Source organism: Juglans microcarpa x Juglans regia, chromosome 3S (assembly GCF_004785595.1).
Source record: "Juglans microcarpa x Juglans regia isolate MS1-56 chromosome 3S, Jm3101_v1.0, whole genome shotgun sequence".
Classification (NCBI taxonomy): Eukaryota; Viridiplantae; Streptophyta; class Magnoliopsida; order Fagales; family Juglandaceae; genus Juglans; species Juglans microcarpa x Juglans regia.
The window spans coordinates 21,179,476-21,195,942 of record NC_054599.1 but is presented as its reverse complement, the minus strand read 5'-3'; the positions used below and the strand labels follow the sequence as shown (position 1 = coordinate 21,195,942).

Sequence of the window (16,467 nt, the reverse complement as noted above, 5' to 3'; positions counted from 1 at the left end):
TTGATGCACTTGAAAGTATTATATCTTGATCTTCCTACCATTGTTGGAAGACCCAAGTATCTCTCATAACATCCACATGCCACTGAGCCTCCATCCCTCAAAATAAGCTCCCTATCCTCAATTTTGGTATTTGAACTAAAGAAAATAGAAGTTTTTTCTTTATTCAAAAACTAACCCGAGGCTTCTTCATAGACCTTTAACAAGTCCATAAGCTTCTTTCATTCCTCGCACTTGGCCCTACCAAACAAGACACAATCATCTGTAAAAAGTAGGTGATTTATCCTAGTACCCCCTCTAGCCATAGTTACCCCTTTTGTTAAGCCCCTTGCATCAGAAAAATTGAGTAGAGCACTCTCTTGGGTATGTTAGCCTCGGTGTACGGGGCACTTGTAATTTATGAATTTCTTTGTTCTTCTCGTTTGCCACTCTTGGGAAGGAATATGTATATTATATATGTGAATTCAAGCAGTGAATTCCCGGTTGAAAAGAAACTAGTGGTGCCTGTGCCTCGATATGAAATTTCACCGGAGAAGCCTTAGACGATAGGGGGAGGGAAGAAAAAGCATGAGAATAGCTTGGCTATCAGCGCCAATCGCTCTGTCAACTTCTTGTGCCTCATGTTATTTTTCGTTGTGTGCTTTATTTTGAAGAGTTTCATACAAACTAGCAGAGTAGAGACTGGATCACTAAAATTCTCAAGAATTCAGAACGGCTAAGCACAAGTTGTGGGAAGAAAGAGCCAATTTGGTGACCACTCCTAATGGCTTTGGCCATTGGGGTTCAGCGGAGAAGAGGGAGTCACATCACATGCTTGTTTCTTTCTCGCGTGTTGTAATCCCACACGGAAGGTGAGTGAGAGCAGAATGGCGGAGGCTCTACTCTATAAAGCGAGGGAAGGGGCACGTTGAAACATACTTACCTGGACGGGGTCGATGGGTGATCAACAAGGCCCATGGCCTGGGTCAGTGACCGCCATTGCACTTTGGGAGGGGTGCTGCCCTAAGGTCTGTCCAAAGTGGCAGAGCCTACGTCATAATTTGTGGTAGTGGGGGCCTGCGTTCGCGCGGCCCCCGTCCCAATTCTAGTTACAAAAAGTTGTGTGCGTCGTTTGGGTTATGCTTGCTGATAAGCTGCCTGCTAAATGCCATGACGGCTGCTTTCGGTTCAAGGTGATTGTTGCTAGTGGTGTGGGACAAGCTGATCTGGTTCACCCACCTGGCCTAGACGAACTACGTGGGATAAACCAGATCTAGTTTCGGGAGAGGGAGAGCCTCTTTTCTTCGAGAATATGGGTACTGTTTCCCTCTTTGGGGGCTGGTGCAAGGGATTTGTTCAATGTGGAAAAACGAAAACTAAAAGACCTAGTGAGAGAAGGTTTAAATCATGTGGGCAATCTTCCAAATGTAAAAGGACCTTCCGTCGCTTGCTCTCCTTCTTCATACCTCCTCCATTTTCGGGTTTTGTCTTGGATTTGGGTTCCTCGGTAATGATTCATCTGGCTTCTTCTTCTGTACGAAGACTGCAACCAGTCCTGTCAGAGAAACATCAGAGTCTTCATTTTTCATCAGTTTTGCAACCATGGGTCCTATTTCAGTGAACTGACTTTGATTTCCGAGGTAATTGGAAGCAAGGATCTTTAACCCGAATGGATTGTGCATGCGATAGGACATGTGGATCTTAGTAATGCAGGGCGTTTTCTGTCTTTGTAGTTCGTTGTAGAAGCAATTACTCTCTCATCTCCGCAGCTCGACCAGAGCTCCACCATACAAACTAACATAATAATAGTTATATGTCGATTATGAATCTGCACCTCCATATATCGGTACCTTTTTTTTTTTTTTTGAGACAAGAAACATACAAGAGACAGATTCAGATGCATAAAATTCTAGATTATCCCAGGATAATCAACAAAATACTGTTCAAAATGGTAGTGAATGAGGAAATGCTTCTGAAAAAGCAAACTTCCAATCCTGTTTTCTCAAGGACTTGTGTGTCTACACTTTACGGTATCTATCAATTTACTGCAAAATAAGATTGCATCTGTTTCTATCATCACAATTTGCGTTGAAACGTTAGTGCGCAAAAAAAAAAAAAAAAAAAAAAAAAAGAGAAGATATTATTCTTTCAACATTGCTGAAACTAGGATACTACACTGGTAGACCCATTGAAAAATTCTCTGTCAGCACGAGCGTTAACTAGTGAGCATTTAGCATGACAAACTTGTGAGCAATAGTGACCACCAAAATTACCCTTCTGTGTTTGATGCAGCAAAATGGCTCAAAAATCTACAAGAAAGTTTCTAACCAATGTTATTCTCAAGTTTCTAACCAATGTTATTCTCATGTCACCATGTATGAACCGGAACTGGGAATTGAGCTCCCTTTTACCCCCTTCTTCCTGGATGGCCGTTCATGAGCCATCCTGCCTCGAACAATTCTAAAATGGGATCATCTTTCACTTGGCTTTCAGCTGTAATTTCCTCCTCTCCTTTGCCAACTTCATCTGTAATTTCCTCCTCTCCATTCCCAACAGTGGCTTTCTCATCCTCCGCATTTTCAACTCTCTCTTCAATTGTTTCGCTTTGCATGTCTTCTTCTGTCCCTCTCTTTAGTACCTCCTTGTACGTGCCTTTCGCAATGCCTGCATCAACTGTCTTACCGACTGTCTCAGTTTCAGCTTCTATGGGAGGTGAGTCTTCCTCTGTCTCACTGTTTTCATTGGCTTGGAACTCTAGCGGCTGGTTTGCTACATCAACCACAGCCGGTTCAAGGCAGCCGCTTACATTTCTCTTTTTATCTACAATTTCTTCCTCTATTTTCCAAGATACTTCCTGGCCAACACTGGTTATTTCATGCTTCACAACTTGAAGGTTCTCTCTCCCCGATTTTTTCCCCTTGTTTCCTTTCGTCCCTTTCTCTAGTACCTGCTTGTATGTGGCTTTCCCACTGCCTGCATTGACTGTCTCAGTTTCAGCTTGTGGGGTTTCTGGTATGGGAGGTAAGTACTCCATCTTATTGCCAACATCGGCATGTTTTGCTTCGTCAACCAAGGCTGGTTTATCCTGGAAGTTTATGTCAACCAAAATCTCCTTTTCCCTTGTACTTTCTGATCCCAAGTGAGTCAATGTAGTGATAAAAAAGTTCAACCAGCAGACAATGTGAACCAGTGTGCAATCGAAATGAACTTGGTGGGCAATCATGGCATATCTCCCCAATGCATAATCAAATTTTTCTGGGAAAATTTCTATAATTTGGACAACATAGTCAATCTTGTTGAATAAATAGTTTGATGGCGGAAAGATGTTCTCGACCACATTTTCAACCAATAGGATTTGATCATCGACAAAGGAGAGGATTGCTAACCATGGATATAACAGAGCATACGATAGAGGACTTGTGAATGAGACTAATTTGGCTATCCTTCTTGTTGTTGAGCCTATTGGTCCATTAAAATCTTGAGCTTTATTGTAAGCACTACGAGCAGTTGCCAAGATTGAAACTCCACATGTTTGCAATGGACGATGCCGAGAACTCATTCTGATGGTTGCTTTTGGTTCCTGAGCAATTCAAGCAATATGTGAGGAAGAGATTGCAAAGATAATAGGATCAACCAAATGCTACAACCAATATATCTGGGGTTTTACAGATGTATTTTTTGGGTTTTGATTAGTATTTTATGATTATCAATAGATTCCCTTTCATGCTAGATGTAAATCATTATTACTATGACTTAATATAGACAGACACAATGGTAAATCATTTAACATAATTTTATAGATCTAATGTAAATTTATGATATCATAACATGATCCGATATTTATTAAAAAAAAAATGTCTGGTTGCTGATTTTTTTTTTCTGGGCATGCAGAAAATGACCACTCGTCCAATCATTTCCTCTTTTTTCTTCTACTTTCGGTGAGAAAGATTGGTCCCAGATTATAGATATAAGATAGAAGGAAGGAAAGACTCGAACGGATGGCTTTTGCTTCAGAACACAAATGGATTAGAGACTTTTTACTTTGTATTAGGGCAGAATCGAAAGCTTATAATTGCAACAAAAAAAAAAAGGGGATGAAATCTTCGCCAAAATATAACGAAAAAATGGGAGAAAGAATTTTACAGAAAATAGCAAAAAGAAAAATGTAATTGCATTTGGGAATCGGCCAATTTTTCAAAGGGTGAAAGAAAATTCATACCTTTGGCGCAAAAGACGTGTGAGAATCCAAAAAGCCTTCAGTACTCTGCAAAAGGCTGATAGTAAGCATCTATCATCAATTTCATCGTAAATATAAAGAAAATCCCAAAAGCTCCATTTTGAGGTGGAGATTGAACAACCGACCGTAACGGTGGAAAATCATGAACCCTTGGTTTAGATTGTTTAGCGGGAAATTCCCGTTGACAGTTAAAAAAAAGGGAAAATATTGGTAGGACGTACCTACCATATATCATTTTTTTTTTAATTCATTCATTTATTTTCATCAGAATTAATAAAAATTCATTTACAATTTAAGATATCTAATACTTGAAGAGATAGAAAGGAAAAACAAAATTATTATTACTTTTTTTAAAAAGATATTCTAATTTTGCGTATGCATTAAATATTAATACTCTTTTAATTAAAAAAACAAAGTAAGTTATTTGACCATTAACCAAACTCCAAGATGTTTATTTATGCTATTTATAAATTTATTTAAACGGATTTTTTTTTCTTTTTCTTTTTCTAGAAGCCAGTATTTCATTTTTTCTCTTTTAATTAGACATGGATTTATATTTATGCTATTTATAGTTTTTGAATCATGGGATTTTTAACATTTGGCATTCCTAATAAGTAGATGTCTTAAGTCTAGTTATTGAAACGCATTGAAATCGATATTATTAGTTATCAAAATCACAATTAAGACTTGTTCATGCATTTGCAATGATTCTCATAAGTCATATTTATCTGAGAGAAATGTTTTAATCATAAAAAATATTTTATAAAAATAAACTCGTACGTGATTTAATGTGATATATTAAATTATAAAATAAATTTATTAAATTACATGAAGCAACGTTAATTTATAAGTTTATTTTTATAAAATTCTTTTATAATTGTAACACTTCTTTGTATCTAAATACTTATATAAATTTAAATTCTGGGTACTTTATTCCATGTCCAATTGAAAAGGGAAGAGTAAAAAAATAGTAATAACCAGCCTTATTCAAGAGAGTTACAATTTTATTTATAATTTGATTGTGGAATCTTTTAAATGTGGAATTTTTAAAAATATAGACAAAGGAAAGAATGAAGCAACAAGGATAAAAGGAAATCAAAGTCTTCACAAACACTTATTAATTAAAAGATGAAAAACATTTTGAATAATTAAATAATAATATTATTATAATTATATATTTTTTATAAGACTATCTCTAATAATAGTTTTTCATGATACAAATTATAATCTAATATTCTTCCAAATGAAAACAAACCATTCCCGATATATATTCCAAATGTGAAATAGTTATCAAGAAATGATAATTACAGTTGTGAGTGTGTAAACGTCGCGTAATCACTTTGAAAAAAAAAAGAATAAATACAGTATCCATGTGAAAAGAAAATTAATTTTTTAATAGTGGACCCTACTCTTTTTCAAAGCGACTGCACGTCGCTTGCACACTCCACGACCGTATATAGCATTACTCTTAGTTAGCCTTGAAGTCTTCCAAACTTTTTCTATCTCCAGAGATCTTTTTCTTTCTACCTAACTTTTGGCCATCCTTCTGACTCCTCCCTCCCTCCCTCCCTCTATCCTGCCAATGCTGGAGTTGTTTATAATGTTTTCTTTCGATTTTTTTTTTGTCGTTTTCTGTCCGTAGTATTAAGATGTGCCGATCTACTGCCTACGGGCCTCTTGCGACCACCACATGTCTAGCCAGTAGACTCTCTAGCTGCCATTTTGTTGGACGGTCGAAGAAAACTGATCTAAAGAGTAGTGCGTGAGTTTCACGTGCCACCACGCCAAAGAGAATTTGCCACAGTCACACACGTCACCATTGGGATCAGTGGCTTCGGATCTCTCAAATCCGACCACCACCTTATTTCCTAGAGCGGTGCATGAACTACACGTACCTCCACAATCAGTAAAAGTCATATGCTGGCATATCGACTTATCTTCCAGTTGCTACGTTCCTATATTCCTGCTTTCCCTAACCGATGATCAAGACAAAGTGGTCGTGGAAGTCTCCTACAGCTAATCCAAACAAACAAGATGAGCACACATCAATTCACTGCGACTTTTACGTCGCAGTCTTATAGTCTGTTTATTAGACTATGCTAAAATCACTTCAAGCGGCTTCCACTATGTGGAAAATGAGTGGCCAATTTTTGGCTCCAGATCTTTTTTTTTTATTATTCCACTTGTGTTGCATTTGTTTATTTTGAGATGATTGTTGAGGACTCCCACCCCCATTAAATCTAGTATAATATAACCACTTAGTTTATCTATGAAATTGCATGCTTAAAAAAAAATTAAAAAAAAAAAAAAAACGAACCATTCCCATCAATGTCCAACCAATGCTTCTCTATCAATAGAATGGAATTCGATTCTCGGATGGTAGCTTTTGGACCACAACTCAGAAAGGTATGGACGAGTTCTGTAACCTCTGGAGTGATCAAAGTTAGCCTCCTTCACAGGTAACTTTCCAGTTTCATATCTTTTAATTTGAACAAGCTGGAGTAGTGCTTATGCTTCTAATTGGACATGGATGTTTAATTTGAATGATGCCGAAACCAGAAACTTCGCTTGGTAATGACCCAGCTCAATTCCGGAAAATCTGTATGTTTGTCTCATCCCTTTTATGTCCATGTTCTTTTTAACGTTAATTCGTTCGTTTAAGCAAGAATGAGACAAGACAAAACCTTAAAATTACTCGGTGGACAATTAGATTGCTGTTTGTCCTTCACTTTGAACGCTGGACTTTGTTCAGATGCCTTTCTTGCAGTTTATATTTCGTTATTTAGATATGAACTTGTTTTCCTGCTATGGATTATGGCCTAGCTAGGTTTGTTTCTTTCTCTATTTTTCATTTTTTTTCCTTTCTCCTTTTTAGTTGCAAAGAGAAGTGCCCTTTTTTTTTTTTTAACGATACTGAAGTTATCTACAATTAAAGGAATGCACTTTTTATTTTCTTTTTATTTTCTGCACTTTTGGAGATGCATATTTTTGGTGGTTGAAGCCTATAACTTAATTAATCAGACACTCTTTTAGATGAGCTGCCTCACCCATTAATTACACTAGAACTATTTTTTGTTCTTTGGTTCATAAATTTATTTCATGTACCATTCTGCCCAATTTATCAATGGCATGGGATCGATCAATCTGGAGGTGCTGATCTAGTTTTCTTTAAATTTTAAGGCGGCATATGTTTGCCTATATGTATGTTTGATTGAGTGCAGGTTTTGACTGGCTAACCATGCTATTTACTACTTGACTTAATGAGTTTATTAACATGCTTTATATATTTGGTCGGTAAAGGCATACCTCGAGATGGAAGGTGTTTGTTCCGGTCTGTAGTTCATGGTGCATGCCTGAGATCAGGGAAGCCATCCCCAAGTGAGAGCCATCAGAAAGAATTTGCAGATGAGCTCAGAGCTAAAGTACAAACTAAACTTTATGTTTACCTTCTGAGAAACTAATTCTTTGTATACATGTTCAACTTTTAACTGCCATTCATGTCTGTTTAAAATAGTTTCTGAGGAACTATCTAGTTTACATGAAAAACTATCGGAAAGCTGTTTGACTACCACCAAGCATAATTTTCTGACATTACTTGCTTACCAGCTTGCTTGGTTTTGAAGGGAGAAAAAGCTGAAATTAGTTCACTTTTCTTTTTTCTCTGTTTTTAATACTCTGATTTGTGTTACTTGCGTTATCTTTCCTGCCTAATCACTTTCTTTTAGGTGCTCATACACCCAAATCAAACTTTTATGTGACTTATCCTTTTGTTTTGGTCAATTATTTCAGTTCATTCTGGCCAACCTTTCTTACAGAGAACATTAAATGGTTTGTATAGGTAGCAGATGAATTCGTTAAGAGGCGAGCAGACACTGAATGGTAATTTTCTCGAAAATTCTCTCGAGAGATTACTGATGCTGAATTTATAATTTCCACACTACTGTAGGGAGGTTGGACTGTTTGACGTGTTTGAAGGGACTGCACTGTTGGTATCTTGCAATTATGACTGCTATATTACAGAATTCACCAATCCTGATGAGTTCCTACTTTGGCAATGCAATTGAAATAAACTTCCATATTTATTTATGAAAGTCAGCAAGTATTCAATTCACTGGCAGGTATCTCGAAGGAGATTTTGACAGGTATGTTGTATATATGCGGCAGCCTCACATTTGGGGAGGAGAGCCTGAGTTGCTGATGGCCTCCCATGTCCTACAGTAAGTCATTTTCTTTCTCTCTAAAGCTTGCCCCACTGTCATTCGCTCATCCTTCATTGCTACTTGAATTCCAATGACTAGAGTATGGCATGGATTTCTCATAGAGTTTTGCAGAAAATGATCTGCAAGAGATTGCCCTATGTTCACTGGTTTCAGCATACATTTTGATGGACATTTCTCCATTTCTAGGATGCCAATCACTGTTTACATGAAGGGCAAGAATTCTGGTAGCCTCAAAATTATAGCTGAATATGGTCAGGAGTATGGCAAAGATAACCCCATCCGTGTCCTTTACCATGGTTATGGACACTACAATGCATTGCGGAGCCCAATCGGTGGTGCAGAATCCAAGCTGTAGTAACATATCTTGCCTGTTATTTATGCTTTACAGCATAACTGAATACATCAGAAATGGTTTAGGAAACTCATATCTAATTCTAGTTTAAGGTCACTGTTAAAGTTGCCTTGATATCATGAATTAATGTTCATAGATCATCTAGGTATCCACATCTCTGCTACATTTCACCTATACATGTGTCAAAATGTATGCAACAATTTGTAGTGCAGACTGAAAATGACTGATTATTTAGTTGTAGCGTCTTATGAGTTTCCTCAAGGTATTGGCAGGTACAAGAAAAGGTGAAGGGATTGTTTGCGGTAGAATGTAGTCCTCATCTTTAGAATGAAGTGTACCCTCTGGTGCCTGCAACATGTTAGGAATTATTGCTTTTGGAATTTACTATGCATCAATCACTATTCACTCTCACACCCCACACCTATAATTTTTTCATAGGGTGTAAAGGTATTACTGAAGTAGTCGAAGACCAAATATGTGGACTTAATTACCCATAGTCGTCACAAGAAATAATTCAATAGTGGCATTTCATCTACGGAGGAAACGAAGCGGGAGAATTACTCCAAAAAAAAAAAAAAGTGTGTTGCAGCAGAAATGATCTCACTCTAAGTGCTACTTATCAACTAACGCAGCATGATTCTGTCAACGAAGAAATTAAGCTTTCAAGGATCAGATTACAGCAGCAACATCGCATAATGTTAGCACCACGCTTTCCACTGTCTGCGTATGATCTTGATGTTGCAGATTGTCTATTCTATTAGCCAAATTACCCTTATCTCTCTCTCTCTCTATACATACATAAATCTGTGAGAGAAATAAATGAAAGAAACATGACTATTCACCATCTCTCCATACTTCCCGGAGAAGTTGATATCTGACAATCTTTCGACCTCTGCCTTTCTTTGGCATCGAGTTGGGTATTGCAGAAGTAGAACCCCGGAAGTTTTCTATGCCAATTGAAGTTGTGGGGGAATCCAACTCATCGAGCTCATCATCACTAGCGTGTGATTTTCGAAGCACCGATGACCTGCTCATCATAGCTTGACTTCCAACCTCTCCTATGATGCTTGTTAGTGAAGCTGCTGGAGGTGGTTGATAGAATGTAGAAGCAGCAGTGCATGGAAAGCTTGTGATGGAATAGTCCTCATCCTCAAGAAAGTCCTAAACCAAACAGAAATGGGAAGCCAAGGCTAATATGGTGAGTTTTATCCAAAATGTTGCTGGCTGTTAGATTCAGTAGTTACAAATCACATGAAATTACGAGGGAAGCAAAAATTTGCAAGAAGTAGTCACTTCTTGGTGATGGACTAACCTCAGAATCGATGGCCTTGAAAACAGCTTCTGGAATTGGGTCTGGGCAAAACTCATCTGGGACAAAATTGTTAAGAACCCTCTTAATCAATGACCCACTAAGTTTGGGGCATACCTACAAATATAAAAATTTAAACAGTGATGCGAAGCTAAAGAACAGAAATCATCTGAAAGCGTTGAAATTACAAGATTTGACCTCTTTTCTTATGGACCTATCAGCAAGCATTTCAAAAGGAAGCATCATGAGATCGCTCAATGCATTAAGGAGAGGGAAAGCCTTAAAGGACGTCTCACATTCCAGTTTCTTGTCATCATCAGTTTCAATCCCATCTTCACAAGGATCGCTATCATCAATTCCAAATAAATCTGTGAGCCATCTTGACCAGTTCCCTATCTGAAAGCACAAGGAAAAGAGAGCAAAGAACTTCTTACGGATGGTTTAAAAAAGCATGCACTAACCAGAACCGAAAAAGAGCCATGTCCAAAGGAGGACACCTAAAAATAAGAATTGGACAAGGCAACGCTTCACCAAGTGCGTGTCACCACTAAATTCCACTACTCCTTATTTTTCTAGACCTTGCATTTCAGTAAGACAAGGCTCCAAGATACTATATTTTGGATTAGTAGTTTCAACTTTGAACAGAACCAGCGCCAATTGGGAAAAAAAACTGTTTTTTATTAGGTATATTCAAGAGCATGCAGAACTACTAATTCCTTCATACTGATAGGAGACCTATTGTTTGATTTCATACTTTCAAAAAAATCCAAAAGACACATTTTAAAAGCTCCATCATATTCACAAATAAGAAACTTCATAAATATCCAAATCAATTATAACTCGTCAGGATCCATTTTAAAGTGACTCCCAACTGATGTTGAGAGGAGCAAACTTTACAGGGGAAATTTTCTTGTTAGCCTGCAAGCCTTAAACTGGGGTGACAAAAAAGCATTATCGAAGTGGATTCATCTTGCATGCTTGAGAAGCAAGCCTGCAAGGACCAGCAATTCAATCAAGTTTGTAATTTACAACTGCAAAGTTTCTCTGTAGACCGAAGTGATGTAATAAATCATGCTCTATTAATTTCTGACACCTAAAATTTAATCACTATGTAACATGGTCACAAATTCAGGAAGAGAGTGTAAAGCATCCAAAAGTTATACTCATAAAATATAAATCAATTAATATCTTTTACTTTAATTTTTTTTTGCCAAAGAGCTCAGACAAGTCTTCGCCACCAATGATAATATTTTGACAACTCAGGTTCTCAAAAACATTCCCAAGGTGGTTGTTTTAGCTTGAAATTATTGCCTAACAATCAAATGAGTTCAATTTTGTAGGGTACAAACAAGAACAGGAGAAGGATGAAAAATTGACAAAATAATGAAAATGGGTGATAAATGATTATATAAAATTAGCCCACTAAAAAAAGAACAAAAAAAAAAAAAAAAAAAAAAAAGAGGAAAGAGGAAAGAACTCACAGCATTTTTCAGCTGGGCTCCAGAACCAAAGCTTGATTTCCCCGCAGGAACTGGCAGAACCTTAGAGTCACTAATGGGATCAGAAACGGGATCTGTCGGCATCTCTTCAGCTGATTCACGAAGAATAGCATTAAACATTGCCACGTCTAATCTATCCACTAACTTCTCCATTACCTGCAAACACAACAGAAGAGCACAAATTTCTGCCAGACTGCATCTCCAGAATAGAAAGAAATCCATTTGGATGGCCATTCATGGGAGCTTTGACCCAAAAAAAAAAAAAAAAAGGAAATCCATTCATGGGAGCTTTGAAAAAGGAAAAAAAAAAATCCACCGAACTGAGTGTTGGATATTACATCTGCACTTCATTACGATAGATCACCAACAGCAGTAAGCATATTGATACCACGGCACTAACAAACAACCAAAGGCACGACAACAGATATTACATCACTTCAGATTTCTAGGAAGACATTGGATTCTCAACTAAGAATCTCATTCTTGTAATACATGTTTATGGAAGGAAGTTTGAATGCATTACATACCAATTTAGCCAGCATAGGCAAGCAGCCACACTGATGCCCTCCAGCTCGAAGAGGACAAAGTCTTTCACAAGAATCCTTGAAAGCCTTCTTCCATAGATCTATTGAGAAGTTCCCCTGCTCCTGATCACCTAAACCATATCTCCTTCCATGGGTTTTCCTTGAGCCTGAACCCTTAGCAATGGCAGGCTGCATGTGTGGAGTCAGAGTCTGAATACAATCAAACAGCAAACCAATTTAGCCATCATATGCAGACCAAGATTTTTGGTGTGATAATTCAGCATAGCAGCAGCAGAAAGAAAGAGAGAATTTGACCTGCCACCACACAGACTCAATAATCCGGTAAAAGATCCAAGCTTCAGTGTTTTCCAATGCAACTACAAGTGTTTGTGGGTCCTCCCAGTCTTCAAAATATTCCACATCATTATTTTTCTGTTCCAGGTGCAGAGATGACTGTTCATTACTGCAGGTGTTTCGTCCAGCAGAAAGTTGCAATTTCTCAATAGCCTGGCTGATTATTGCCCTCAACAAAACTGAGTTTGACAACCAGAAAGTCAACCTGTTTAAAGATGGTGAAACATTAAATTAAAAGTCAAAACAAATGTAGAACTTTTGAAGCCCTGGAAGAGGAAGATTTTCTGATGGTTTCTGTGGTGAATTAGGTACCTGGCATGGCCAATATTGTATCACTAAAATGACAGTCAAGCATCTTACCTTCAGCTTACTGGGGCTTCCAGTTTTGAAAATTTGCAAAACAAGATTAACTTTGTTTATGACGAAAAGATCCTAATTTAAAATAATTAAAATCTGCCAAACTTTTATAATGCAACATTTATGCATGATTTAAAAATTTCTAGAAAATGGAGTTTGTATATACCTTGGAACATCATTTCCACATGCTTTAGCAACTAGAACTAATCCCGAAACAGCAGTTCTAGCTGCACTTGCCCTATTAGCAGGGGACCTTGCTTTACAAGCATGAAGATAGAACCTGGAAAGGCGCCGAGCCGGAGCATGGATCTTGGTAGCAGAGCTCCCATGCTCAGCAATCACTGAATATAGCGCAACCTCAACTGCAGCAGCTTCCCGCAACTCTTCCTCAAGCATTTTGACTTTAGATTCTAATTCGAATTTTTCATTGGAAAAGTCATTTATTGTTGCTTTGTTTTCACTAGTTGCATAACTGATGGCACTGGCAGCTTCTGGAATGTCAATATTGTCTTCCTGTTCCATGAGCCGGCTAGTTTTGAACGTAGCACTGCTATTGTTAGAGTTGAAAGGGAACTGAACAGACTTTACATGTTTTATTTCATTAGTTCTATGAACACTTTCCTGAACTCCAAGTGAATACCCGCTGAATGAAAGAGAGTTATTCCTAAATTTGGCTTGCTTTAGGGCAGCATCATTTGATATTTTACCAACTAATTTTTCTTCTACATGACATGTCTCCATCTCTAAGGTCTGTTCTTGTTCTTCCTGTCCATTTTCCTGTAGCTCCTTTTTCTTTTCATCTTCCAAAATTCCAACAATAACATTTTCTGTGCTATCCTTGGCTGATTCTGATTTGCTCTGCAATTTTTGTATCCATTATCCATTCCAAAGAAGAAACTATACATTCGGTTGGATTTATCAAATGAGTGAACTAAAGCAATAAACATTTTCCAAACATATGGCTAAAATGGCCTAAAAACCTACCCTAAAACATACATTATGCTTATTCATCTTATGAAGACCTTAGAGACAGTACAACTTCAAGAAATTCATCCAGTTGGAACAAATATACATTTATATATGAGCAAATGCATCCTACTAAACCCAAAACTAGTCATGAATTGGATTTTATTAATTAAAACATCCCGGTTTGAAAGTTTGGTTATCTTGAAATGGATTTAAAATTGCAAAAATATTAAATCCACGAATTATATAACACCAGAATGCTCAAATCGTGTAGAAATAAAGCTAATACTTCCAATTCAACTCCGAGCAGAGATAGAAAGCTAAAATATTCTGTGGATGACACCAAGAAAAATGCTTAGTGCAACAGAGGAAACCAATGCATACATCTTTTTTTATCGGTAAACAAATTTTTATTGAGCAAAAGTGTAGGCAAAAGCTCAAGTATACGGGACATGTACAAAGAGCAACCCCTAGGCGTGCTAGTTTAGTGATACAAGGAGAGGAAACCAATGCATACATAAAAGGGGGAAATTCTAATATGCATTCAGTGAGAATGATAAGAAAGGAATGATATTGAACACCTGATCTCTTTGCTGTGGTGAATATCCTCCAGTCTCAAAAGCAGAAGAGGAAATGTGCTGTGATGAAAGATCGTCGTCGTCGTCGTCGTCGTCGTCATCGGTAAATGCCGCAATCTCAGCATCCTCATCATTCCCATCATTGGTCAATTGCGAATACGATTTGCTTTTTTCCAGCGAGACTTCCTTCGACAAGCTGTCCTTCGGTGAGGAGCTGGAACTATCTCTATCAAGAGGTTGAATGTTTACATAGAGAACTGGTTGCGTCGAGTTCTTGAAATTCCTTTTGCAGTTCAATTGAGCACGTACGGTTATGGTTTCTCTGATAACTCCAAAATCCGCAAGATTTATGGCAGCCGTCCCCAAGAGTTGACCTTTGACTGCCTTGTCCTTTCGAGGTTCATACAAGTAAAAATCTAAGCTGTTCTTCTGAAACCTTTCATGGGTTGTGCCTTTTCTGGATGCTTCCCTACATAAAGTAACCGGAAGCCTAAAAGACTCGCCGATTCCAATTATTCCGTCCCTAACACCACAAGTAAGGGACCCAGAATTCTGATCACCATTTTTCCACTGAATAAACAATGACCGAGAAGATTTCAAAGACCCTGTTGGGGGCCATGGCTTTACCTCCTGTACATGGATAAGGTAATGAACCTGAACTGAAACACTTTTTCGACCCTTTGATCTTAGCCCGAGCACCATTATGATTGAAAAATGCCGGCGCAGCCCTTAGCGGGTTCGATCAATCACAATGCATCTATGTTTATGAAACATAACACGATTACATACTACAATTAGAGAATATTAGAATCAAGAACTATAAAAAAAAACAAACAAAAACGGTGGAAAAGCCCACCGATTCATCATTAATATGTCCCACCCCACTCATTCCGCCATACAAAACATTATTTTATATGCCAGAGGAGGAGCCGCACGAATGATAGCAACGCACAAAACTAAATCAGCGTAAACGATCATTTCCGAACCCATAATTAGCCGTATATATATATATATATAGAGAGAGAGAGAGAGAGAGAATAATTCCAACTCATAAGACTCATAATTCCAACTCATATAGAGAGAGAGTGTTAAATATTTGAAAATGTAACTGTTGGGATGAGAAGAATATGTAAAATAATTTGTCTTTAAATAAGTTTCGATCATAGTCAAACCACTGTATGTAATGAAAAAAATAAGAAGATGAACAGCACCACATTCAGAGCAAGCAATCAAAGAAGAATGGAGAAAAAGACAAACAGTTCTTACAGTAAGATAATTAAAAAAAAAAGAAAAAAGAAAAAATCAGCAGATCTAGATAAAAGAATCAAACACGAGCAGCAAGATTACCAAAAAGGCTAAAATCCGAGAGGCAAAAACTTCGAAAATGAAAAGGTGAGGACAAAGTGCTGTGGGTAAATGCACGTACAGTAAGAGTCAGTTAACTGGAGCGAGAGAGAGGACTGAAATTCAGGGTAATGAATGCAGAAGAAGAGAATGAAGAGAGGCTGGGGCCCAGAGGGAATCTCTGGTTGGTTCGCCCAGTGATTGTCAGAGTTGAGCTTTCGTTTTCTTTCCGAGGTCGAAGTGTGAAATTTAATGCCCAGTGAAAGGCCTGGAAAAGGGTCGGGAAGGAAGAGAATCGAAAGCCAAGAACGAAACCGTGTTGGTCTATAAATGGAGCATGGCCCATGGGAATGCTAATTACGGATAGAGAGAGAGAGAGATACGAGACGTTAGGTATAGATGTTTGGCTTTTTTCTTTTTGGATCACTTTTTTTTTTAATATATATTTTTAAATTTAATATGCTATATTGTCTTTTTGAAGATTATTAGGGGTTTGTTTAGAGATTTTGAAAGAGAAATGGATTATATTGCAATGTTTTGATAATTTAGGAGTGATTAAAACTGGTGTGATAGTTTGAAAGAGTTATTTTAATGGCAAATTATATGCATACACTCATTTTCACAATCTTATTTTAAATGAAATAACTCATAAAATGACATCATTTTACATAAATATCATAAATTCTTTAATTTAAAGTATAGTTGAATGAAAAATTGTACATGTATTATTACTCTATTTTAATTTTTCAAA

The 16,467-nt window shown here is 37.4% G+C and overlaps 4 protein-coding genes and 1 non-coding gene across 7 annotated transcripts in view; 2 read left to right on the top strand and 3 right to left on the bottom strand.

The window, feature by feature from the left end:
• LOC121257333 (proteasome subunit beta type-5) overlaps nucleotides 1-16,467 on the bottom strand; it is a 65,322-nt gene that overhangs the window by 28,488 nt on the left and 20,367 nt on the right. The gene's annotated exons all lie outside the window — the stretch shown is intronic.
• LOC121258901 lies at nucleotides 912-1,074 on the top strand. Its single transcript, XR_005939453.1, has one exon. It is a non-coding gene; the product is annotated as a U1 spliceosomal RNA (small nuclear RNA).
• On the bottom strand, nucleotides 1,950-4,413 carry LOC121257331. The gene is made up of 3 exons (XM_041158295.1): nucleotides 4,196-4,413; nucleotides 2,503-3,556; nucleotides 1,950-2,469 (listed from the first exon to the last, which is right to left on the bottom strand). Exons 1-3 carry the CDS (start codon nucleotides 4,262-4,264, stop codon nucleotides 2,384-2,386), a joined length of 1,209 nt encoding a protein of 402 aa, XP_041014229.1. The 5' UTR covers nucleotides 4,265-4,413; the 3' UTR covers nucleotides 1,950-2,383.
• LOC121257334 (OVARIAN TUMOR DOMAIN-containing deubiquitinating enzyme 4-like) lies at nucleotides 5,216-9,031 on the top strand. Of its 2 annotated transcripts, XM_041158301.1 has the most exons (7): nucleotides 5,216-5,235; nucleotides 6,570-6,670; nucleotides 6,772-6,814; nucleotides 7,514-7,635; nucleotides 8,052-8,092; nucleotides 8,332-8,430; nucleotides 8,620-9,031. In XM_041158301.1, the coding sequence occupies exons 2-7, from the start codon at nucleotides 6,572-6,574 to the stop codon at nucleotides 8,786-8,788; spliced, it is 573 nt and encodes a 190-aa protein (XP_041014235.1). In that variant the 5' UTR covers nucleotides 5,216-5,235; nucleotides 6,570-6,571; the 3' UTR covers nucleotides 8,789-9,031. The 2 variants fall into 2 exon arrangements, with proteins under 2 accessions (XP_041014235.1, XP_041014236.1); XM_041158302.1 differs by lacking the exon at nucleotides 5,216-5,235 and having other exon boundaries at nucleotides 6,612-6,672; nucleotides 6,746-6,814.
• On the bottom strand, nucleotides 9,386-16,100 carry LOC121257327. 2 transcript variants are annotated; one of them, XM_041158288.1, is made up of 9 exons: nucleotides 15,799-16,096; nucleotides 14,376-15,129; nucleotides 12,995-13,686; nucleotides 12,433-12,676; nucleotides 12,121-12,327; nucleotides 11,576-11,749; nucleotides 10,293-10,490; nucleotides 10,098-10,211; nucleotides 9,386-9,946 (listed from the first exon to the last, which is right to left on the bottom strand). In XM_041158288.1, exons 2-9 carry the CDS (start codon nucleotides 15,072-15,074, stop codon nucleotides 9,620-9,622), a joined length of 2,655 nt encoding a protein of 884 aa, XP_041014222.1. In that variant the 5' UTR covers nucleotides 15,075-15,129; nucleotides 15,799-16,096; the 3' UTR covers nucleotides 9,386-9,619. The 2 variants fall into 2 exon arrangements, 1 of the variants encoding a protein (XP_041014222.1); XR_005939198.1 differs by having other exon boundaries at nucleotides 9,803-9,946; nucleotides 10,391-10,490; nucleotides 15,799-16,100.

What these genes read in the sequence shown, in the direction of transcription:
- LOC121257334 (XM_041158301.1), top strand. Translation starts at nt 6,572, where the DNA reads ATGGAATTCGATTCTCGGATGGTAGCTTTTGGACCACAACTCAGAAAG. An exon ending in CAGATGAGCTCAGAGCTAAA is followed by an intron (nt 7,636 to 8,051) that starts GTACAAACTAAA and finishes TGGTTTGTATAG; the next exon opens with GTAGCAGATGAATTCGTTAA. An exon ending in AGGCGAGCAGACACTGAATG is followed by an intron (nt 8,093 to 8,331) that starts GTAATTTTCTCG and finishes ATTCACTGGCAG; the next exon opens with GTATCTCGAAGGAGATTTTG.
- LOC121257327 (XM_041158288.1), bottom strand. Translation starts at nt 15,074, where the DNA reads ATGGTGCTCGGGCTAAGATCAAAGGGTCGAAAAAGTGTTTCAGTTCAG. An exon ending in GAGCCCAGCTGAAAAATGCT is followed by an intron (nt 10,491 to 11,575) that starts GTGAGTTCTTTC and finishes TTGTGCTTTCAG; the next exon opens with ATAGGGAACTGGTCAAGATG. An exon ending in TCAAGGCCATCGATTCTGAG is followed by an intron (nt 9,947 to 10,097) that starts GTTAGTCCATCA and finishes TGTTTGGTTTAG; the next exon opens with GACTTTCTTGAGGATGAGGA.
- LOC121257331 (XM_041158295.1), bottom strand. Translation starts at nt 4,264, where the DNA reads ATGCTTACTATCAGCCTTTTGCAGAGTACTGAAGGCTTTTTGGATTCT. An exon ending in ACACGTCTTTTGCGCCAAAG is followed by an intron (nt 3,557 to 4,195) that starts GTATGAATTTTC and finishes TGAATTGCTCAG; the next exon opens with GAACCAAAAGCAACCATCAG. An exon ending in TGGAGAGGAGGAAATTACAG is followed by an intron (nt 2,470 to 2,502) that starts ATGAAGTTGGCA and finishes AGGAAATTACAG; the next exon opens with CTGAAAGCCAAGTGAAAGAT.